The following is a 24,449-nucleotide window of genomic DNA, read 5'->3' on the forward strand; positions in this document are numbered from 1 at the left end:
CAAGAGTATGTCCAACAGAATTCTTGGCTTCTCCAATGCCTGGCAGATGCCTCTGGCTTTTGGAAACATTAGCATTCCAAAGCTATACTTTAATACGCTTGGAATAATTTTCCTTCCATTTCTTGAAAAGAGTATCTTCAGAATTCATGTGTTTTGACAGGAGTACATGTGCAGACCTCGAAGAGGCAATGACATTCTAAATTCCGAAATTAGGAAGAAAAAGAAAGCTTAACCTTAAGCGCTCATGGGTATTATTTTTTACAGTGATGATCATTTCTTGAGTATACCAGGTAGATACTTAGCATCTTGCACATATTTTCTTTTTTTTTCTTTTTCTCATTGTTGAGATATAATAGGCAAACAAAAATTCTATATATTTTAAGTCTACAACTCGATGTTTTGATATACATACACATTGTGAAATAACTACCACAATGAAACTAATTAAAATATCCATCAACTCATATAGTTAACCTTATCATGAGTAGTATTTATATTGGCCTCTACATGTGCCTTCTATGGTATTGTGTGGCATTAAAGAGTGAAGATTAAGAGAAAATCATTTAGCTGACCTCTAACTACAATATAAATTCCCAAATGTGTATTTATATAGGTAGAAAGAACACTTTTCTTTAACCTATTTTATATGTTTTACTCCATATAAGTAAAGAAGTAGGATAGCTGTCAGTAATTTTTTTCAATTGATTTTTAAGGGACACCTGTGTGTGTTCTTATTATTTGCAGGTTCCCTTTTTTGTTGTGTGTGTGGTGAGAACACTTAACCTGAAATCTACCTTAACACATTTCTAAGTGTACAATGCAGTAATGTTACCCACAGGCACCACGTTACTCAGCAGGTGTCTAGAACTTATTCATTTCTTGTAACTGAAACTTCAGACCCATTGAAGAGTGACTCCCTACTCTGCCCTCCCCTCAGCCCCTGGCGATTACCAGCCTACTCTCTGGATGCATTGGACTATTTTAGGTACCCCATGTCAGTTTGCTTTTAAAATGACAAATGTGGTTTCTGATTAGAGTAAGAAAACAGGTTGGCATCTGCGTAGCCTGTTAGCCCTTTGCCATGTGAAGGGCAAGAAGGGAAGTGCAGCTGTTCCTGCCTAGCCAGCCCCACACCCCCACCACTGATGGAGCTTGGGGGTGGGCGGGCACAGGTTGTTTCAGGATCTTCAAGAGGGGAGGAGAGCTACCAGGAGTTCCCAAGCTGCTTTCCGGAGGAAGAGGACAAGGTTGCCTTTACCGTCCTCCCAGGAACCAGTTTTTGAATGAGAACCTTATCAAGATGTCATTCCTGAGCAGTGGACACACTACCCTGACCTGCCCGAGTTCAGGCTGTTTACGGAGGGTAGCTAGAAACCAGAGTAGAGACTCAGCAGGCCTTTCCAGATAGAATAAAATATCAAAACACAGTGGTCTCTACCAAAACCTATAAAGGAAAAACAAAGCTTTTTTTTTGTTTTTTGAAAAAAAAAAAAAAATTCAGCCCCAAAGCAATATAGAGCTTAGCGGCAAGAACCCCGGCTGGGAGCTCCGGGCTCTGGGGGAGCACTGTTTGGATGTAAATCCCAGCTCTACCACCTCCCACCCATCTGCGGTGTTGCCGTGGCTACCTCCCTGGGCCTGCGTTTGTTCTCTGTGAAAGCAGTGTGAGCAGTGTGCTTTTGCCATTTGGGCAAGGGAGATAGAATCCATGGAAGAAGCTGTTAGTGCAGACCCATCCTCACAGTAAGTTCACGCCACTGCCATTAGGAGCTGCAGGTTGCTGATGATGTCCACATTGCACTGGACAGTGCCGATCTGGCCAGGGCCCTGAAAGGGTCACCATTATGTAATCTGGCACAGGATGAGCAGATCTATTTATATGAAAAGCATAGCAACAATTTATAACTATAAGCATATGGATCCGGAGTTACAAATACTAGATTATTAGATGAATCATATATAGATAATTTAAGAAAGAATAGTAGTAGAACCATCTGAAATCATTGTTTACATTAGCTCCACAAGAGAGGAATAAACGTTTTTCTCACTGGCCCTAGTTCCTCAAATTTGCAAAACAGCTCAGAGCCTTTCAGTTCGTACCATAGAAATCACTTAAGAAGTGATTTTGCATCAACAAAAAGAATTAACTATGTAAGAAAGTTACACTGCCACAAAAAATGATAGCGTTCCGTAGACTTAAGTGCAGTAATTTTGCAGGTTCTCAAGTGCTTCTCTCCTGCTCATTTAGCCTTTGAAGGTCTACATCTCGGTTTTGAAAGCAGGACCTCTCAGCCTAAAACCACCACTTAGCTTCTGGGAGCCTTCTTAGTTGTATCTGAACTTTTCATAAAAATAAGTCTTTAACTTGATGAAAAAAGAATGTTCTGTTGTCACTTCTGCTATAGCTTGGGAAACAATTTATAAAAACACCTTAAAATCAGCCATTTGAAACTCCTGTGGAAATGTTGAGAAAGAATCCAGACATTCTCTTCTTTTTTACCCTGATGCACAGTGACTATTACTCAAAAACAGTGTTTACCCTGAAACCTGTTGATCAGGAAATGGGGATGTGTACTTAACTATGAAAAATGAGGCCATTTCCCCAAGGCACTGTTGAAACTATTAAAGGATCATTAAGCACTCAAAAGGTAAATAAAGCCTTCATTTGTATGTCTAACTTTAACTTGCTTAAGTAAACTGTAATAATGAAAGTTTTTCAGATCACAGTTTTTCATGATAGAGGAGGAATAAGACATATCATCAAATTTGGAAGTGGGTAATTATGAAATATGCAATATGTGTTTTCTGTTCAATTTTATGAATAATCAGAAATAAAAACTCCCTATGGATACATAATCTTTCTCGTCATTGGTTGAAAGCTAGACAAGATTTCTCTTAGTATGATGCCCAAATTAGCAGATCTGCTGTTGAGTTTTCCAAGGGTAGTTACCTTAATATTGGAAAAAGCTGTGGGAGTAAAAATTGCCAAAGTCTTTGGGTAAAGGAAGAAGAGAAGCCATAGCCAGAAGCTCTGTGGAGTGAATTTGAAAATGGTTAATGTTCCATTGGAAAGATTCCGGATGTATTCTCATGGCTGCTCAAGGCTCCTCTGTGGGATTTTTCAAAGTGAGAAAGCCTTGTTTATAAATATATATTTGCTGGTTTGATCTAATTGACTCATAGGAAACTTCGAGTCTTTGATCCTTGTCAAGTTCCAAGCAAAGTCTGTCTCAAAGACCATTCTTTTTCTTTAAGATTCTTAGTTTCAGGGTCCTCCCTCTTTCACTCCATCTATCCATTCATCCCTCAATTGCAAAACACTGGTTAATAATAGTAACCAGCTAATAATGGTAGTTACTAGCCTTTGAGTCCCTAGGGTATGTCAGTAAGTTGTGTTTTTTGTACATTCTCCTCTCATCTTTACCCCAACCAAGACAGATAAAGAATCCCAAGAAAAACGAGGATAATTTGCTTGTCCAAGTTTCTACTGTGAGACGTTCAAATTCAGACTTTTTATATTTCAAATATGGGCTGTTAACCACCATGGTATATTGCTTCCTCACTCCTATCAGTTTTAGAAAATGTTAGTAGGATCTTGCCATAATAATATTGGCAACCAGCTGAAATTCTTAGGAGTCTCATCCACCCTGGATCTTTACCATGGTGCTTAGTTAAAAAATGGCTGTATGGTGTTTTCACATGTGAAGCAGAAGTATTGATAAATTTTACTTTTTTGTGACCATAGATGCAAGTGACTGTCAGGCAGGTGCCACTTTCTTGGGTATCTTCATGTATTGATACTCAGTTTATCTTTTCTGAGCATTATGCTAGCATCAGATGATCTGATGTTTATGTGTTTATAGTTTCGTTTAGTGTCACTTTTACCCCGGGGAGTTTAAAACCATTAAGGCTGAAGACCTGCTACCAATTCAATGATTCTAGTTGTCACTAAAGTATTTTTTTTTAATTGGACTGACTTCTACCTCCTGAATGTTCAATGATACTTTTTTTTTAGTTTAATATAGTAGCATTATTCCTGAGACAGCAAATAAAATATTATACAGTTAAGGAGATTAGTCTGCAGATAAAATCTAGAAAAAAAGTACACAGGTGACCCAGTCAGTTTTTCTTAGAAGCATCTTGTTTGTTATGTTCTCTCTAAAAATGGGAGGAGTAACCCCACCTCCTGGCAAGAAAACTGGTCAAGGGAGCCCAGCCCGGACTGTTACCTCAAATTGGCTGAGGCCACTGAAGTAAGGAAATCCTGTTCTAAAGAGTGTCTCCACTTTCCCTTCTGGAAACCATTTCTTTTCTTCCTTCTGGGCCTGTTTCTTTACTGACTCTGATTTGACTCCTCTGAAGTGTCTGTTCTTTGGTTGTTTGCTGCCGGCCAGGTTTTGAGCAAACGAGTCCTTTTGCAAAGACTTTCCACACTTCCCCGTAATGTCTGACTTACACAGCTCTTAAAAGAACTTATGTGGAGTTAGAAGACACACAGAACAGTGCAGAGATCCTCTCTACTTCATTTTGAGGTAATTCATAGGGCAGAGGCTAGAGTTCAATAGACCTTCTGTAGACCAGGAATTAAAGGGTTGAGGTGTCTTAAGCCATTTTAATATGCAGCTTAAGCCAAGAAGAATATGGAGGAGGAAGAGGGAAGTCACAATCAGAGGTGTCCATGTATGCTTGGGCACTTTAAAAATTTTCCAAAAGGAAAACCAGCAAATTTCCCCACCCAGCATTGTGGTCCAACTTACTTACACACATATTTCTTGGGAATAATAAAATAACTTCAGTTCACTCTGTGTGTGTGTTGGGGGGGGGGGTGCGCACACACCCACGTGCATCAGCATAAGGTGCCTTCTGTCACATACCCACCTGTTAGAACTGTTCACCTGGAAACGGCCTGGCCACCGAGTTGTCATCGTGATTCAATGTAGAGTTTAGACTTGTAGTAATAATGAAAATTGTCTATGGTTCTAATGTGAGCAGCAAGCTTTCATGATCTTCCCTATATAAAAAGACATTTCTTCTGCTTTCTTGTAGCTTAATCTTTGATCTTTCTATGTTTTATCACCAGAAATTATTTTTCATCTCCATAAAAATTTTCCCATTGAAAACATACTAGCTCTTCTGTTTATGGAACTTGTTACTCAGTATCATGCACGGTTTTAACAAAGATTTGCCAGGATCCCCGTTCAGATAGGAAAGAGAAGGCAAATGCACAGTTCAACAAAGTGAAGGTCCTATGTATTTTGCAAAGCTAAACAGATTTCTCTTGTGGCGGCTACTTTAAAATTTGTTATCACTTTGGCCAATGTTGAATATCCACTACATCCTATTATGCTGCTTCATATGAAATAACAATGATTCTGCCCTGGGTTTAACCTCGTACTGTTATTTATCAGTCTTCTTCCCTGAAGATACTGCTTACTTTTGTTGCCTGTGTATGGCTTGCAGACTTGTGTTTTCTTGTTCTTTTTCCTTCTTCTTTCGGCATTTGTTTTGCCTTATTAACTCTGTGGTTTTGCCCTCAGCTGTGTGTCGCATGCCATAAAGCTGGACGTCCACAAATGCATGAAATGGTTAAAAGGTCCATTACGAAACTCCTCACTGCCCTGTGTCTTCGTGCGCTCCCTGGCCACCAGGGTCCTGTGGCTTTTCACAAGGTATTTGACTTGGCCCTTTGAGCCTCTGGCAGAGAAACAGGACTGGGGCTCTTAAGTGTCAACTCTGCACTACGAAAGCAAAGGGCACGGGGAGGTAGAAGTGCCACCAGAAATACTACACGAGGAAATTGATGAGCCTTCTCCCAGAAACTCAGCCTGCCTTTGGACTTGCTATTCTCTCAACTTCTCTGATTCAGTGTGCTCATTTTAGCACTACTCCAAGGTAGAGGCAAAAAAACATTTACAAAGTGAAAAAGCATTGGCTTTGAATATAGTGATCAGGTTTCTCATGAAAACCCTCATTCTAGGACCCTTCCTGGTTTACCAGTTTATTGTGATTATAGAAAGTATGAGAACCTTTTTTTTTTTTTTTTTAGAAGATGTCAAGGTAGCTGATAGAGCATTTCTTTCTGTGGACTTAAAGATAGTGATATTATCAGGTACATGGTCATTTTTATATTTAAAAGGATACCCTTTTATCATAGTAAGTACTTTACACATCCAACTTTAGCAGGATGAGCTTCTTAGATTAACCCCTTTTTTTTTTTTTTTAATTAAGTAGCCTCCACACCCAGCACAGAGCCCAATGCGGGGCTTGAACTCACAACCCTGAGATCAAGACCTGAGCTGAGATCAACAGTCGATGTTTAACTGACTGAGCCACCCAGGCGCCCCAGATCAATACCTTTTTTTTTTTTTTTTTAAAGCAGCGTAAACATGCAATGAGTCATCCCCAGTATTGTACCCCTGGGATTAGCAACTAGCCACTAGAAGTGGTAGTGACGTTAAAACTCAAAGAAATGCATTTGGTATTTAGGAAGTTCTTGCCCGGTTACTGTACCGTATGCATTACATAAACTCCAGTTCCTCAGCTGTGCTTTCTTTCACGGGTCTAAAGTAACCGATAAAAGTTTTGAAGGGAGGTTGTAGAGCTGGTATTGCTGTCCAAATTTAAAAGAATCGTGCTTAGATTATGAGTTCAACTCTCGAAATAGCTACTCTTTCATCTTTAATGCTTCTGCAGCTTCGAGATCCCCCCTCAATTTATGTCAGAGCTCAGAGATCTTAAAGATCAACAGCTATAAAGATTTCTGGGGAGAATGTAGGCTTTAAAGAAAACTGTTAAATTTTGAGGCACGAGTAGTCCTGCTGTGACACTATTGAGAATTTGTTGCATCAAAGGGAAGCACCGCACTCATTTGGGTGTATTTCCCGGGTTTGTGCATCATTTCACGACGTGCCAAGTAAACGCCTTCAGGGATTAAGACACCTTTTTTCTACATATGTGTAATTTGTGCCTTCACTTACATTATAATCCATGATCATTGGAGAAAATGAATTTAAAACTGACGTGCCCTTCAATGGTAATTTGAAAAATAAATTATTTTGGAAATTACTTCTCTTTTTTAGCTAAAAATGAATTAATCTAAGCCAACTTCCAATTAAATGTATGAGTTTTAAATGCTCACTTGGACTATTAAGCATTCAATAGATAAATTTAACTGTTGGAAAATATTCACTTTTACATCATTATTTTACCAAAAAGGTTATGACAGTGAGGCCTGACAGAAAGTTCCAGCATAAGCAGTAGTGGCCACAAAGGTTAACACTTAGTATCTCTTCCATGTGACTTCTCATCCATCAAATTAAGTTTGTCATTGAGGTGAGAACACTTTGTTTTTGTTGTAGATAATCTCAGAGTTCTTCCTAGAAAAATAATTTTGGTACATTAAATCTCTTATTTTATTTTATTTTATTTTATTTTATTTTTTATTTTATTTATTTATTTTTTTTTAAGATTTTATTTATATATTTTGAGAGAGAGAGAATGAGAGACAGAGAGCATGAGAGAGGGTCAGAGGGAGAAGCAGACTCCCTGCCGAGCAGGGAGCCCGATGCGGGACTCGATCCTGGGACTCCAGGATCATGACCTGAGCTGAAGGCAGTCGCTTAACCAACTGAGCCACCCAGGCGCCCTAAATCTCTTTCTTTTTGTGGGTCTAAATATACTTAGTAAACAGGAAAGGATGACCTAACTGATGGACAGAAAATAGCAGGTATATTTAAAGCGCACATTTATTGTTATGCCCATCCCTATAGCTTCCAGAAGACTTAGAGGCAATAAAATCTGAAAAGTCATAACATTAAACATCATCATCATCCAATAAGGGATTTTTTTTTTTTTTTTTTGCAAATTGGGATTTCTTCATGCTTGCAGCCCTCAGGGGGTCTTCCCAGGTCCAAGTAGACATTCAGATTTGCAAGACCCAAATAGGCCACAATTGGCATTATTATTTGCTTCATAGATACATACCAGGGAAGAGAAGCAGGGCCCTGGCAGGCATTTCTCTCTCCCAGGAAGGAGTCCTTGCAGCAGTCCAGCGACTAGTCTGTGGATCTCAAATGTCAGCCTCGGAGCAAGAAGACGGGAGCCACCTTGGTGGGTGCAGTCATCTTGGCTTAGGAGCCCCCATATTTCCACCATGGAGGAACCCGAATTCCATACCAACTCCAAGAACAGAGCTGGCTGACATCCCTCGGAGGACGTGAGCAACGACAAGATTCATCCAGGGAACCCAAACCTGGGCCTTCTCACCAAGTTTTTAAAGTCCATCCACAGCTTTCCCAATTCAGATGCAGCTTAGTAATTGAGAGACACTTTCACCCTAAGCCATTGCTGCTTAGTAACCCAGCCAATGGTCCACCTTTATCAGGTGTCCAGAAGAACACAGCTAGGGAGTTAACCCAAGATCAAACTTGTTTATAGTGCAGCAGAAAGGGATTCACTAGCCCTTTCCCCATACTTGATAACTCAGGAGTGAGTAAATTCTGTTCCTGGCTGGCCATGGAAGGAGCCTTTCCTGACTAATTTCCAACCATCTGAGTTTGCGCTCAGTAGAATTATTTGGCATATCTAAAAAATCACTAATTTGCATTCTCCTATGATGCTCAGAATAGTAAGTTCTGAGAGTGATAATCTTTAGGAAAATGTTACTTGCCTATAGGCCTAGAAACAAATTTTCAGGGATTTTAAATATTTATAGTGCTCATTGATAATTAGTCCTAAATCAGGCTGACTTTCTATTCAAGAGGGATTTAATATCCTCTCTGGTTAATTCCAAAGCATGTTGGTAATGAACTGATATCTACAGAACGTATATGTTGCTATCTTATCTCTTTACCAGGTGTGCATTGAGACATACATATGTAGCTGTCACCAGCGTAGTATAAACACTGCTGTGCGGGCAACTCTCAGTCAAATGCTGAGTGACTTGACTTTACAGTTACGACAAAGGCAGGAAAACACGGTGAGCGGGCCTGCCGGCGTCCCTGTGTAACTAACTGCATGCTGTGTGTCCCACATCCTAGATGCTCCATCCCCCACCTGCTGCCAGGGAGGCTTCCTCCTGAAACAGTAGGAGGGGCTTGCTTGGTTTAGAAGAACATTTATTTATATAAATTAAGCTCTTTATATTTTTGCCTGTTTAAAGTCTTGAGAGTTGTTTTTCCTTATGGTTCCTATCATTTTTTAGTCATTATTTTATAATTCTGTTTTTTTAATCATTTTTTAAACTCAGATTGAAAACTTTTTTATAAAAACATTGTATTAATTTGCTAACAGATACCAGAAGTAAGTTCAAAATTAGGAAAAATTAATAGCAATTAATTACCTGCTTTGAGGTTTGGTGTCGGTTTCTCTTTGTTAACTAAAATATTGTTCCAGGAGATCTTCCTTCACCTGCTGGGGCCATCAGGGTAAAGCTCAATTTGCCTTCTCTCTGTCACCAAAGCCCGTTGGAGCTTATTGATCTAAACTTGAACAGATTGTCTAAAATTGAGCGTTCCCAGGAAAAATGTAAATGTAATTGGCTTCTCATATATTTTATCCTTGGGGAATGTTAATGAAGAATGATTCTTCTTTAAAATAAGTATGTGGGTTTTTTAAATCTGCTTCTGAATAATTCAGATTAAAATTCTTTAAAAATCTGCAAGAAGTATTCTGAAATGAACACTTTAGTCTCTACAATAGGAAATCTCAGTGGCAGTCTGAAATATCTCAGAAATTAACTTTACAGAAATGAAGATCTCATGTTTAACTTAAATCATTTCTAATTTTTACCTTCAATTATTTTCTAATTTTTAGAGTTGAGTGGAACCTTAGGGTTTGTCTAGTCAAATTCTTTTATCCCTCATTTTACAGATGAGGAAGATGAAGCCCAGAGAGGTGAAATTAAATTCATTTTAGAATGAATGAGCTTATCAGTGAAAGAGCCAGAACTAAGCCCCTTGGCTCCTAACTGCTGCCGTGGCAGCCAGGTCTGAGAAAGCAATACTAGTCTGAAAAAGCAAATACTGATCTTTTTTTTTATGTTTGCTATGTCCACAGCCCAAGTTTCTATTAAAAAATTGTTTTATCTCAAGATACTATTACCTTAGGTTACCCTTTGTTAAAAACTACTTCATTTAAACTAGGATTTTGCATCTGATAGCATGGGACTAGTAGTTAAAAAGCAATTCATATTATAAATAGAAAACATGCTAAGGAAAAAACACTTAAGAAAAAGTGTTAAAAACACATTTTAATAGAAGTAAACCTGAGACGTAGAAAATCTTACATTAATCATACACTCATACACTCATAGTTCATCCTTGGCAACGTGATGAAATAATTTAATACTAATGGTGTCTTAATGTTTTAAGATGAAACATTTAAATGAAACTTTGTAGTTTCAAATTGGTTTCAATTGTATCCCTTCACTTAATCTTATTTTTAAATTTTAAGGAGAAGAATATTAGGTTTCAAGTAAAATGACTCAGCCTTTTAGTTCACGTTGCTCTTCTGTAAGATGGGTGACAGGTAGACTCTAGAGGTCTGGATAAAACCCAGAGTGTGTGACTCTTGATCACGGGGTTATGAGTTTGAGCCCCATGTTGGGTGTAGAGATTGCTTAAAAATAAAATCTTAAAAAAAAAAACAACAAAACTTAGAGGGTTATCTGCCTCTGCTTGTGGTATTATATGTCTAATCAGCCCTTTGGTCCTGCTCATCACTGACCATCTGGACTTACCCAACCTGAGGCAAGATCCCAAATTAGGTGGAAAATTAGTGTTTCCTGTCATTTCCTTTCTATTACTCATACAGGCCCCAGAGATGTTTCCATGTCCCAGAAAAGTAATTCTCAGGATGCTAATATTTGAAGCACCTGGGATATCTACTAGAGGGAGACCTAAGTTTTGTCAGCTAAGAATGGTGATTTTTAAAAAGTTAATAAAGGGAAGTGGTCTATAGGAGTGGTGAGGTTCATTCAAAGGAGACTGTGTCTTCTCCCATGGCATACCTAGCCTTACCTGGGGAAGATGTGTAGTGTGTAGCACGACCCATCACAGGAAGGAATCCTGGGCCACCTCAGAATTAGGAAGATTTAAATACAATGGAAAGAAAATAAATCTAGCATGAAATGTACATTTGATCCTTGAACAACATGGGTTTGAACTGTGCAAGTCCACTAATATACAGATTTTCTTCATAAATATAGTACTGTACTTTTTCTTATGATATTCTTAATAACACTTTCTTTTTTCTATCTTACTTTATTAGAAGAATACAGACTATATTACATATAGCATACAAACTATGTGTTAATTGACTTGTTTATGTTATTGGCAAGGTTTCTACTCAACACGAGGCTCTTAGTAGTCATGTTTTAGGGGAGTCCAAAATGACACACAGATTTTTGACTCCGCGGGGTGATTGGTTTCCCCAACCCCCACATTGTTCATGGGTCAACTGCATCTTCAACCTCATGTCCATCCCTACTTCCAGGACAGATTATGCAATTTGATTTTGTACCATCAGGATCTTAGAGTTATTATCAAGCTTTATTGTTGAATTATTTAGATGATGAAAGCCTTTGTTAAATTATAAGTTACTAATTTCAAAAAGCAAAATGCCACGTGTAAATACTTAGGGAGTAGGTGGTAATGTTTCTCCTGTCCTTTAAAAATGAATTGAATGTATTTCGTCCAGAAAATGTTGTTCTACACTCAGTATTTAGCCACTGCTGAGCTGTAGACATTGACGTAGCCTTTCACGATGAATGCTATGGAAGCAGCTGAGCTTGCAAAGTGATGAACAAAGAATAGTAAAAATATGTGCCCGTAACAAGTTTAAAAGACAAAGCGGTGCCCTGGGATGATTTTTATGTCTGGCAGTTGATCAGCCTGAAAATGCCCTCTTCTCTCCCAGTGCTGAGGTAGGGAGACTGAAGAACCTTTCTATAGACCTGTATTTTAAAATTCAGGAACCTGATCCTTCTTATTACTAAGAGTCCTTCAGTAGGTGCCAATCAAAGTGTAGTCTGTGACCTTGGAGCCAACTCTGGCAGTTTACACAGGGCTAGCTCCAAGCCCTAGCTCAGCAGCCTGGAATCATATAGTGCGTTAAGGGCTTAAAGCTTGTTGAAGATTGTGGAGTCTGGGATGAATTATTTTAGGAACTGATGAGCTCAGTTCCAGACATCAGAGTCTTCTCCTAAATACTATGAATAATGAAATGCTATCAAGAGCTGGAGGGTGCACTTAGGAAAGTTAGTTGAGCCCAGAGCACTCAGAATGACATTTGTTCCCTAGAATTTTCCATTGTCTAAGAGTCAGGAATTTTTGTGCCTGAATCTCCTAATTGTCCTGTGTGTGTCTCCCTTCCTAGATAATTGAAAACCCAGATGTCCCACAGGAATTCAGGAATCCAGGTATTGGATTTGATTTTTCTAGTTCAGTTTAAAAAAGCGAGTCTAAGAATGCCCACTGTGTGCTTGGCGCTGGGAATGTAGAGGTGAGTGGGGCTGTCTCAGGGAGCGGAGCTTCTGCTTAGCTTTGCCTCACCAGCCAGTACTTCGTCAGCCTTTCCTTAACCTTCCTTCTGGCCCTGCACCCTGCCCCCTGTGCCTGTTTCTGTCCCAACCCTGGGAGAGTCACTCTTCATATACCTTCCTGTTGGACCCTGGGGGTTTTTTGTGGCTTTGGTTTTTTTGGTTGTTTTTTTTTCCTTTGTCATTGTTTTGTTTTTGTTTTGTTTTGTTCTCCATGAAGTCACGTTTATAATTGTTAAAATGAGAATTGGCTAGAGGGCTGTGGAAACCTGATCGGCATAGAGCTATTGTACCAAAGTAAGTTTGTGAAATGCCATTTTTTTCATATGAAACAAATGAATCTCACAGGGAATCTGACAGTAGGACAAACAGCTCAGTGTAAGTGGCAGATGAAATCAAGGTAAGGAATTTCATTCTGACCTAGAGGAAAAGGAAAAACAAAGGTCTACCTATAACTGACAAGCAGTTTGGTTTTTGTTTTTTTCGGTCTTTTGTTTTGTGTTTTAGTTTGGTAGTAGTGTTTTCTGAAAGAGAAATGAAAAATTCAGACCATCTAATTAAAAAAAATAGAAATATGTTTTATGTCAGATTTTATTAGTAATTTAAAAAATACTGGAAAATCTGCTTTTCTTTGATATTTTTGCATGTTCATAATAAGAAAAGGCAGGGGTGAGGGGGAAGGTGGTTACAGAGAGACTGAAAAGGGGAATGAAAGGGGAAGAGAAAAACAGCGAGTCACAATTAGGAGACACAGAGTGAAGGAAAGAAATGAGAAAGGCATTAAGTCATCTCTGAAGGCATTGCTGGAGCATATGGTTTTAATTGCCTCTTGCTCCCCTCTTGGGCTGCAGACTGGAATGGGCTTCAGCACCTTGCCTCCTGTGGAAGCTCCCAATGTCACACTCCACTTGTCGTTTCCTCTCTTGGGCCACCACGGTTCCGTAAAACCTTCACTTTGGTTTTATAAACCAAAGAGGAGGTCCAAGTCCTCTTGGCCAAAGGTTTATCTTTAAAAATATAATATTAGTAAAAACTGGATGGACTTACTGACATATATCTAAAACGGAGTTTAAGGACTACTTATGGGTTTTATTTATTTTTAGTGGTGTCTTATTATACTTTGTCATTTCTCAGGTTTGTTTCTGCATGGAAGGTCATAAATTCTCAGGATTAGCCATTTCTCTTTCCCGCCCTCCTCTGACTTTACTGTCATTTTCTATCTTTCACTCTTGCCATTTTTTCTCCATCTACCTTGACCTCATGGTCATTTTTTTTTTTTTATGTCTACATTCATCAAATACTCAGCCACAATTATATAGATCTTTAAAGGTGTTTTAAATGCTTCCACTTTTTACTTCACTGGGCCCAGCAATTCTGTAAGATTGAGATTATTTGTCCCCATTCCACCAAACGGAGAACTGAAGCTTACCCAAGCTCACGCGATCAGCAAGTTGTGGACCAATACCTGAACTAAATTTCACCCTTTCTCCAATACGTTCAGTGCTTCTGTGGGAGTTTTGTTGCTAGATTCTGGGCATGAACATGTTTGGAGGGAAAATTCTTTCTTCTGGCATTGGTCCCTGCTCTGTTAGCAACTGTGTGCCCTGAGGATGCTGGGCAAATAGGTAAAGTAGTGCAGATGGGGACTAAGTTATTTTGCCCTCTTTCCCTATTTCCGTAGTTTGAGAAGCCCGTCTTTCTTCCACGCTGCCATGTTTAATATAACTTGTGTTTTAGTTTGGTAGTATTCTATTCTATATTCTTCCACGCTGCCATGTTTAATATAAACACAGTTATATTTGATATAACTCAAATCTGCTCAAGAGATCCAGAAATTCCAAAGGTCAGAATAAGGGATACATTTGTAGTCTACAGGCCTACATATTGAGAAAATTGTTGTCAGTTGTGTTGTTTCTTAAATTAATCAAGTCTCCTTTTGTTAAGTGTGAATGAGTTTTATTTATAATAGTCAACAATGTATCATTTTCTTTCTGAAATGTGTTTTTGAAGTGTTTTACTTCAGAAACAAATAATTATGTTTTCTATGATCATTTTAATGACCTAAGGAAGGCTCAGCAACTGAACCTTCTTTTCAGTTCTGAAAACATCAAAAGCAGAGGATGGGAAAGACTGTTGAGGAAGCTTCTAGTGCCCTCTGCCAATGTCTAATGCTTGTAACCTCTTCTGTTTGAAGGGTCGACAGTTGAGTCCCTCTGTGATGACCTTGTCTCTGTGCTCACTGTTCTGTGTGAGAAGCTGCAAGCCGCCATCAAGTAAGTGCCTCTGACATTGGTGTTCTTATTCACCAATGGTCTATTTCTGAGATAACTTTTGCCTACAGCATCACTCACAATTGCAGATTATAGGGACAGTGGTTACTCCCATTGGTATTCACCTATCATTCCTGAGAAATCGATTCAATGACTTTGGGCAAACCCACATTACCAAATACCATGACTGAAGGATATAATTTTCTCATGAGACATGGGAAAACAATAGCCTAAAAGAAGACTTAATTCCTCTAGCATGGAGCTGAGTGAGAAGGATGTTGGGTAAGAGGTAGTTGACAAAGCTAGTTGATGTATCCTGGGCACGTCCCAGCTGTGTGACTCTAAATGAGTCTTCTCATTGACCTCCATTAATGGCAAGGATGGGCTCTGTGGTCTTTCTATATTCCTTGTAACATTTCCCAAGCCTGTGAGTTCACATGCATATTTTTGAAAAGAACACATTGCTCTGACTTTTATAGACTCATTTTTTTGCACGCCAGTTTAATCCTTGATATTAGATCATATAGATGATATCCAATGCTCCAACTCTCCATGCAGTAAGTTAACTTATTAATTTATGCATCTATGTCATAAAAGGGCTAGACTTTCCAAGATGAGATGAAAAGTCTTTACCAGCTACATATATAGTTAATTGCAAAATCTACAACACAATAAGGTTCTGAAATGCCCTTTGAGTTATGAAAGACACTATCATTTGCTGGTAACTAGAACATTTGATAATTCAGAAAATTTTACTCATAGAATTTCCTATATAGTAATAAGTTGGGAGACATAGTCTCGTTGAAACATTAGTGAGGCCTTTCACTTTGCTGGAAAAGTTGCAGAAACTTGTAGGGTTTTTGTTTTTGTTTTTGTTTCTTTTTTAGTAAACTTAGGATTTTTGAAAGCTAAGCTTAGAATGACTTTTCAGAGTTTTTGCCCAACGGTTTCTATATCAGTGTATCCATCATTCCTCTAGATCACCTGCACATTTTGACCAAATTAAGCTCCCTTCACATTAGGCACTTAAACAATGAAGAGACCCATTTAATCCATAGGTAGTACAAGCGAAAAAGAAAAGCGCTTCTTCCACAGTGCTTCTTCGACTGCAAGTTTCTCTCACCCCAGGACCCTAGGCAGAACATTATTTTTCCTCAGAGGGGATATGTCTAAAAGCAGATGCCGGGTCTAATTGGCTTCTCCTGTACTCTGCTCAAGTCCCCATCTCCCCTGACCATGGAGAGTTGGGGCCATAAGCCTGAGACTCAGACTGTGATCCTAACCTCAAGACTCTAACACCAACTACGGTGACCCTATCTGTAGAGTCTTCATGTGACCTGATTACCTTGGGACAGACAGTTCCAGGTTATGCCTGTTCTGTATGATTGTCATCACCCTCCTTCACTCTTAACAGTGTCCTGCCTGGAACAGGTTACATGTTCACTGTACCCATCCATGACCAGGGTTTAGATTTCTTCTAGTGCTCACTCCTCCCCACCCCTGCCTCGTTCCTCTCCCTTCTAGCAGAGCCAGCTGTTACATCAGAGCTGGGGGATGTTTCTCATTGGCTTGTTTTCTCCTAAGATATAAACATATATGGTGTTTAATCACTATTGGCTCAACTGCATTATCTTTGTTGCACTAGCTGGGTAAGACCCCTGTTTGGCCCCTTACTTCCTCTTGACTTTGGGCAGAGCTCCTAACCACTGTAAGCTTATGTATCCCATAAAATAATTAATATATTATTTATTATTGTTTGTATGTAATATAATATTAGTGATATAAAATATATTAGGGTTTTTGTAAGAATCAAATGAGAAAGTTTACTTAAAAGATAGTTGATTCCCAATAGCCAAAAATTACCTGAGGCTAAGAGAATTTGGTTTATCAACTTGTAATAGTGAGGGAGTCTGTATACTCCAAGGAGCCTGGGGTATGCAGGCAAAGGATGTTAGGAGGGATTGTTATAGTTTTGAACCAGAGCTAGGTGATTTGGAGCAGGTGAAAGGAACTGAAGGTCTGTTCAAAGATTGGGTGCTGTCCAAAAGCAGGGGCATCCCTGGATGGGACATCTTCTGTTTTTGTTTAGGTGATGGGAGGAACAGATGAGGAGATGTCATCGGAGAAGAAACAGGAGTCATTCACAGGGGAGGATGATACTTGGTCATTTTTGTGGTTGTACAGGATTCCTTTCTTAAACTTCTGTTCAGGCCAGTTTGTAGATTGGCTTTCATCTTGTTCTGTCACCGTTGTGGAGGGTCCTCACCTGATATTAACATCCTGTGAAGTTGTTTGTGTTCACCAAGGGGGACGCCCCAGCTCACTGGTAGCACCTAGGCAGTCACCAGCTGTCCAAGAGGCTTCTTCTCCATCCCCCACCCCCTCAGGTCTTAGCATCATCAGGGAATAAAACAAAGACCGTCAAAACTTTGAAAAATATAAAGGCTTTGTTCATTACCTTGCAGGCAAGGAAAAAAAAAAAAAACTACACATTTTTTTTCCCCCTGAATAGTGTGCTAAGAGAAAACTAAGGTTTTCAATACTAGAAAAGCTCAAGGTAGTTATGCCATTAATAATTGAAAGCTAGCCACCAAGATAAGTCAGAACAAATCTGTAGGTCTATGAATGATAGATTTAAAACATAATGTTATTTATTGGTCAAGAAAGTCTTCAGCTAGGTCCAGTAAGGGCTTCAAGTTCATGGCTCTTTAAAACCTGGATGTCTCTAACATCAGCTGTAGGGGCTGCCATCTGTAGAGTGACCATATGACCCAGTGTACCTGGGACAGTCCAGGGTTATGCCTGTTTTAATTATTATAGACATTCAGTATTGGTATCTTCTAGGAGGTTTTGGGATAAATGGGATTTTTTAACTGCATAGTGCCTAACATGTAATAAATATCTTATATATATTCTGAAATTGTTTACTTTTAGAATTGTCAGTGCTAATTCTGGTTTATGATGCACTTTGGGACATGAAACTTCTTACATCAGACATTTGTAGGTAATTAAGAAAATACATTGCACAAACAGACATTGCAAATGCATACATACACATATTACAAGCTAAAGGGCATAGATAGTCGGTCACTGAAAAAAAAAAAAAAATGAGGGGCTCCTGGGTGGCTCAGTTGTTAAGTGTCTGCCTTCAGCTCAGGTCATGATCCCAGGGTCCTGGGATCGAGCCCTGCATCGGGCTCCCTCCTCGGCGGGGAGTCTCTTTCTCCCTCTACCCCTCCCTGCTTGTGTTCCTGTTCTCGCTCTCTCTCTCTGTGTCAAATAAATAAATAAAATCTTTTTTTAAAAAATGAAAATATTTCTGAACCATATGCCTTGGGAATAGGCTTTAAATGGGAAAAATAATTCACGTGACACATATATGTTGTTCTAGGATTTCTCATTGGACATTAGCTCAAAGATGGCTTTGGGCATGTTGTTATAAAGCTTAATGGTTTTTATAGGATTCCCATGGTCTTGCTTGGTTTTTCAATGCAATTCCCCAGTCATCATTCTGCCTCTGGAGACCGCTCACTGTGTTTGAATATGGTCTTTCCCATGATGACTCCATTACCCTAAGAGGAGAATTCTGTTGCTAAGGAAGCTGGGGTGCAGCATGCTTAAGCATTAGCTTAAACAGGAAACCTGTAAGGGCCACCTGGTCAGATGGTATCATGCTCTTGGCTGCTTTCAATCTGGTGGTTCTCTTTATTCTTCTTGTTAAGTTTTCACACCTTTTATAATTTCTTCTGAATTTGCTACCTGAACTCCTTTTATTTCTATTAGCTAAACTTGACATTTCTCCCACCTTCTAAATACCATCTTCCTCTGAAATCACACTATGGTCTGTACTTCCCCTCGACAGCTATTTCCAAAAATCAGTGCCCACATACCTCATAGAGCTTTCACTCTGTAAGGGTATGTAGTCACGATATGCTCAGTCTCCGGGGAGGATTCACAGAATGCATCCAGGTACGCAGAACAACGCCCACACCTTGGAGGTGTGTTATTAATAGAACTCTATATTAGGCATGTTGAGTTACATGATGCTTTTTAAGTCTGAGTTTTTGGAGGGATAACTGGCTTAGAAAGATATTCATTCTCTGCCCGTTGGTCTCCTGTCAGCCTCTCCCCACTTCCCTCTCGTCCCAGTGCTGAATGTCAGAGAGGAGTGGACACCAAAGCATTCTCAGAAGCAATGAGGCAAGGCCAGGTGTTCCTGTCACGTGTTAAATTTCATTCCACTTCTTACAGTTACTTAAGTCCCTCTCTCCCTTTCTACCTAAATTTGAATGGTCTCAAAGGGAGGTAGGATCCAAGTGATTCATCGTCAAACAAAATTCTGAGAACTCCAGAGATCCAGAACGTGCTGCCAGCTTACCCTTGCAGTCACCTTGTCAGGATGGGGGCTCCTCAGCTTTCATGGCCCACTGGTCCCCTCACGAGAGTTGTTCTCCATGGATCTTGAGCCTGGGGAGAAATTCAGAGATGGGCAGAAAATGAGACCAGCAGCTACACAACCTGTCAGCCATGAAATGCTCAAACAGAAGACCAGGCCAAGGGACTCGCAACCCTCCATGTCGGCAGATTCTTCCTCATGTGTTTTGGAAGAGTTGGCTGGTTTCTTGGCTTCTCGCTGCCCTGTGCTTTTCACATATGTGTCTGTCTATAGTCAGACAAATAAGAACCGCACACACATGGTGCACATGCATATGTGTATCTCGTGAGGGGCATGTGTGGAAGTTGCTTACATTTCAGACAGCTCTTCTAGTGCCATGACTCATGCAAGGCCATGAGCACCCGTTTTTTACAGACTGCTGCAGCCCACAGGAAAGCTGCTGTGTTTGGTCTCCAAGGAGACTCCCAGGCCAGTTACCTTGGCAATGCATCCTCTCTCTCATCAGGTCTGACGACTTGGGGTTGCAGTATTGCTGAGGCGTACTCTGCAGATATTCAGAGGAACTTTGACTGCTCGTAGCTTTTCTGTGGGTTTAGTTCCAGTTTCAGAAACTGAAAATCTTTATCGTCTATAGTTTTTTAGTTTTGTGATGCAAGTCTGACTGTTTGAAAGACACACTTTTTTTCTGAGAGAAAAACACACATAAACTTTTATTTATATTTAATTTTATCTCATACATGTTAATTTCTTTGTGGATGTGGATGTATAATGTGAAATATTAGTGAACTAGAATAAATGAAGTTTATTAATACATAAATATGGGAGGTTTTTTTATTAACATAAATGTATTATTTGTTTCAGGGGTACAGGTCTGTGATTCATCAGTCTTACACAATTCACAGCGCTCACCATAGCACATACCCTCCCCAGTGTCCATCACCCAGCCACCTGATCCCTCCTACCCCTCTCCCCTCCAGCAACCCTCAGTTTGTTTCCTGAGATTAAGAGTCCCTTATGGTTTGTCTCCATCTCTGGTTTCATCTTGTTTCATCTTTCCCTCCCTTCTCCTATGATCCTCTGTCTTGTTTCTCAAATTCCTCATATGATCTCACTTATATGAGGAAGATAGACATTTTTGAATTGGGGCATTTAATAATTATTTTTCTTAATGAGTCTGGTGATTGGTCAGAAAGATTAGCCTGAGAGTATAGCAGAGATGGTTCTTTCAGAACTTTTTCAAAATGTGGCTTATTGGTTTATGACTCTTCTGTTTTGCCTTCTCCAATCCGTTCATTTCTACAGCATCCAGAATGATTGTTCTAAAATGTAAATTTGGTCTTGTCACTCTCCTACCTGCAGAATAAAGTCCAGACAAGCCCTTCCTGATCTGGCCCCTGCCACCTCCCCAGTCCCACCTCTTGCCAATGGTATCCTCACGCTCTGTTCCAACCACAGACCACTACCACCCTCTCCCCAACACCGCCATGCAAGACTCCTACTTGAACTTTAGGTTTCCATGAAGATGCCTTTTCCTTTAGAAATTCTTTCTGGATCTTCCTAAGGATTAGATGCCACTCCCTTATACTCTCATAGAACCTTGCATTAAATTATTCATTTGTAGCCGTTCTTACACGATGCTTTACCTACTTGCTTCCTTGTTTCTCTAGTCTCTTAAGGATGAAGAATATGCTGTTTCTGGTCAGGAATGATGTCTTGCGCAAAAGCATAGGGAAGCTTGTGGGTGTAGGAGTATAGAAACATAAAGTCCTTACCTGGCCCCAAAATGGCTAAGTATGTCTTACCTTTCTTATTCTTCCTCCAACCACCACCTTCCTCTTGGCAAATCGTAATAATTTTTGTGGAAACTCAGCCTTTACCCACCTCTTTTTCCCCCATTAGCAGGTGTGGTAGAGTACATCCAAATATAAGCAGAATTCCCCTTTTCTTTTTTTTATAGATTTTATTTTATTTATTTGCCAGAGAGAGCGCACAGCAGGGGGAGTGGCATGCAGAGGGAGAAGCAGGCTCCCCACTGAGCAGGGAGCCCCACCCAGGCTGGATCCCAGGGCCCCAGGATCATGACCTGAGCTGAAGGCAGACGCTTAACCAACGGAGCCACCCAGACGCCCCGCGGAATTCCCTTTTTCAGAATAATGGCATTATTTTACTGATTAGACAGTTCTCTTTGGACAAGGGAGATCATCGCAGAGTATGAGCATACTTTTTCTGTGAAGGGCCACATACTGCCTCTGTTCTTGTTCTACAACCCCTTAAAAAGGTAAAAATCATTTTTAGTTCATGGGACCATGGGCAGGATTTTGCCCTTGGGCTGTAGCTTGCCAACCAGTTTTAGAGCTTGAGGTCAATTTTACAGAGCCCTATTGCCAAGGAATCTAACACAGCACTTAAACGAGGGACCTGCAGCCCCCCTTTCTTGTGATCCTTCATCTTGCATCCGTGCAATCTTTCTCAGTTAGGCAGTGGTATGTGTATAACCTTCTGGGCTTTGTGATGGTCTGGTGTTAACTTTCCTCTTCTTCCATCCTGTCTCCTTAAGTTTTTAGTCTCTCCGTCACTGGTCTTGCCTGTCCCATTCACCCTCTTCTCCTGGGAGTTATTTGAGCTGTTAAGGGCATTAAACTTCCTTTTGGCATTTATTTAAGTTAGGAGAAAAGAGACACAATCAAAAATGATTTTTTCAAAGCAAGTTCCTCCTTTTTTGGAACATACAGGACTCCTGAATGAATTCTCTTAGAAGTATTTATTATATATTTGTCATAAATGTGCACTCGAACATTAAATTCTTCCTTATTCCTGTTGGTCACTTACCACCCACCTGGAGTTTAATACTTTCTGGTGGGTTCGGCAGAAAACAGCCTGGGTATAAGAACATGCATTCCATGAAATTGTATGGTTTTTTTTTAGTCTGGCTCTATGGATTAATCTCATAATAATAACTACAAGGAAAATAATTTGTCCATTGAAAAACCATGTTGCCTTCAAAAAAGAAATTCAAACACAAGCTAGTAAAGTGTTGACCATTTAAAAGATAATATGATCAGTGGTCTTTTGAAAAGTTTAGACAATTGAACACATTAAGAATTTGAACGTTTCTGGAATAAACTGTGGAATTTAATTGATAATGATACGTCAGTACTGGTCCTTTAACTGTAGCAAATGTGCTATCCTAATGTAAGCTGTTAATAACAGGATAAACCACATGCCGGGCCGGGTAGAACACAGTAACTCCATCCCGTGCTCAGTTTTTCTATACATCTGAAACTGTTCTAAAAAAAAAAAAGTCTGTTAATTAAAAAAAAAAAAAAAAAAAAAAAAGTCCCTGAAACTGTATTAGTTTGCTTGGGCTGCCATAACCAAGTACCATAGACTGGGTGGCTTACAGAACAGACATGTATTGCCTCCCAGTTCTGGATGCTGGAAGTCCAAGATCAGGATGTGAGCAGAGCTGGTTCCTTCCCAGGGCTTCAGGGAAGGATCCGTTCCACACCGCTCTCCTTGGTTTGCAGATGGCCGTCTTCTCCTTAGGTCTTTTCCATTGTCCTCCATCTGTATGTGTCTCTGTTGCCAGTGTTCCCCATTTTATGTGGACACTGGTCATATTGGGTTAGGACCCCTCCCAAATGACCTCACTTTAACTTGATTACCTGTGTCAGAGACCCGAGCTCCCATCAGGGCACATTCTGAGGTACCAGGGGTTCAGTCTTCAGAAATTTTCAGGGTGCAATTCAATCCACCATGCTAACCACCCCCTCAAATGAACGCTTCTCTCACGCCTAGCCTTTTTCCGATGTGTTTCCCATGCACTCCCTCTTTTAATTTTGCCCTCACTTTGTACGCATCCGTGTGTTGGTTTTGTTCCGCAGTGACCAGCAGCAGCTGCAGCTCCTGTACTTGGAATGCGTCCTGTCCATGCTCAGCAGCTCCTCCTCCTCCATGCACCTGCACAGAGGCTTCACAGACCTGATCTGGTGAGCGCCCCCCCACAGCGACCCGATGCTTCCCCCCTTCCAGCTCGGGGCCTGGGTCCCTGCCCATGGCATCTATGCCCGACCGGTCACCTCATCTGTGTGCGAATGCTTTAGCGAGAAAGTCGGGAAATTGCTTCGCTCACATACACTGGCTCAAAATACAGAGAGAAGCTTGTGACGATCTTAACAAAATAGGACTCCAAGGGCCTCTGGTGTTTGTTGACACCATAGGCCCATGGGACTCGGGAACGAGGAGAGTATTTTCCAGATTTCTAGTTTATCCTAAAAGCATACAAAGGCACAGAAAGTTGCACAGGGGGGCAAGAGCTGTTGAATGTTATTCTTAGGCCTTCCCTGGTACATTCTCCATCTCAACCTGAAGACTCGTCTCTTAATTATAGCCAGGGAGTCCCACAGGTGACAGGGCCCGCAAGCAGCCAGCTAGCTGCTCTGGGTTCCTGGGCTTTTCCACAGGGACGAAGTCGAATGGTATGTGGCAGTATATATGTCAGAATTTTAAATGAACTTCTCACATTAGAAGTAGAAAGAATTCTGTTATTTATCATAAAATGAAACTTTCTAACTAAGCCATTTAGCATTTTGAGTCAGTTCCTTTACATAAGATGGTTTCTTAATACTTCTCTTAGTATTTTTATTTAGCTAATTCTGCCTTGAGCTATGAGAAAAAGCATTCTGTTCATATACCTAGAAGTAATGGAGAGACATGGAAAATGGGGGCAGGATGTCGCCAAAAAGAGGAGCAGGAAAGAACCCAACTCTTATTAGTCATTGCTGTGGCATCTGGTATTTACCCGCAGGATTGTATTCACGTTTTATCCTTTTGCCTTGTTAGCCAAACATAGTTTTCCTCCTGTGTCTTCCCAGGAAAAACCTGTGCCCTGCCCTCATCGTGATCCTGGGGAATCCAATTCATGATAAAAGCATCACCTCTGCTCACAGTAGCAGCGCTGCTTCTGGCATCGAGTCAGACTCTGCATCTCCAGGAGTTTCTGACCACGGCCGGGGGTCGGGCTGCTCATCCACCGCACCAGCCCTGAGCGGGCCGGTGGCTCGGACCATTTATTACATCGCGGCTGAGCTGGTCCGGCTGGTAGGGTCGGTGGACTCCATGAAGCCCGTGCTCCAGTCCCTCTATCACCGTGTGCTGCTTTATCCCCCACCCCAGCACCGGGTGGAAGCCATCAAAATAATGAAAGAGGTAGGGAGGCATGAAGAATGCCGCGTGCTTGCCAGGA

General features: G+C 40.4%; 1 protein-coding gene across 4 annotated transcripts in view; it reads left to right on the top strand.

Annotated features, from left to right (window-relative positions):
* ARFGEF3 (ARFGEF family member 3) overlaps positions 1-24,449 on the top strand; it is a 169,568-nt gene that overhangs the window by 66,756 nt on the left and 78,363 nt on the right. The window contains exons 6-11 of one of the 4 annotated variants that reach the window (XM_034990764.1): positions 5,538-5,669; positions 8,855-8,977; positions 12,376-12,418; positions 14,733-14,811; positions 23,089-23,193; positions 24,079-24,412. In XM_034990764.1, coding sequence (XP_034846655.1) covers positions 5,538-5,669; positions 8,855-8,977; positions 12,376-12,418; positions 14,733-14,811; positions 23,089-23,193; positions 24,079-24,412 — 816 coding nt within the window. The remainder of the gene's footprint in view (positions 1-5,537; positions 5,670-8,854; positions 8,978-12,375; positions 12,419-14,732; positions 14,812-23,088; positions 23,194-24,078; positions 24,413-24,449) is intronic. The other 3 variants (XM_034990768.1, XM_034990765.1, XM_034990769.1) reach the window with 3 other exon arrangements.

This window comes from Mirounga leonina, unplaced genomic scaffold (genome assembly GCF_011800145.1).
Source record: "Mirounga leonina isolate KUSES-001 unplaced genomic scaffold, KU_Mleo_1.0 Mir_53, whole genome shotgun sequence".
Classification (NCBI taxonomy): Eukaryota; Metazoa; Chordata; class Mammalia; order Carnivora; family Phocidae; genus Mirounga; species Mirounga leonina.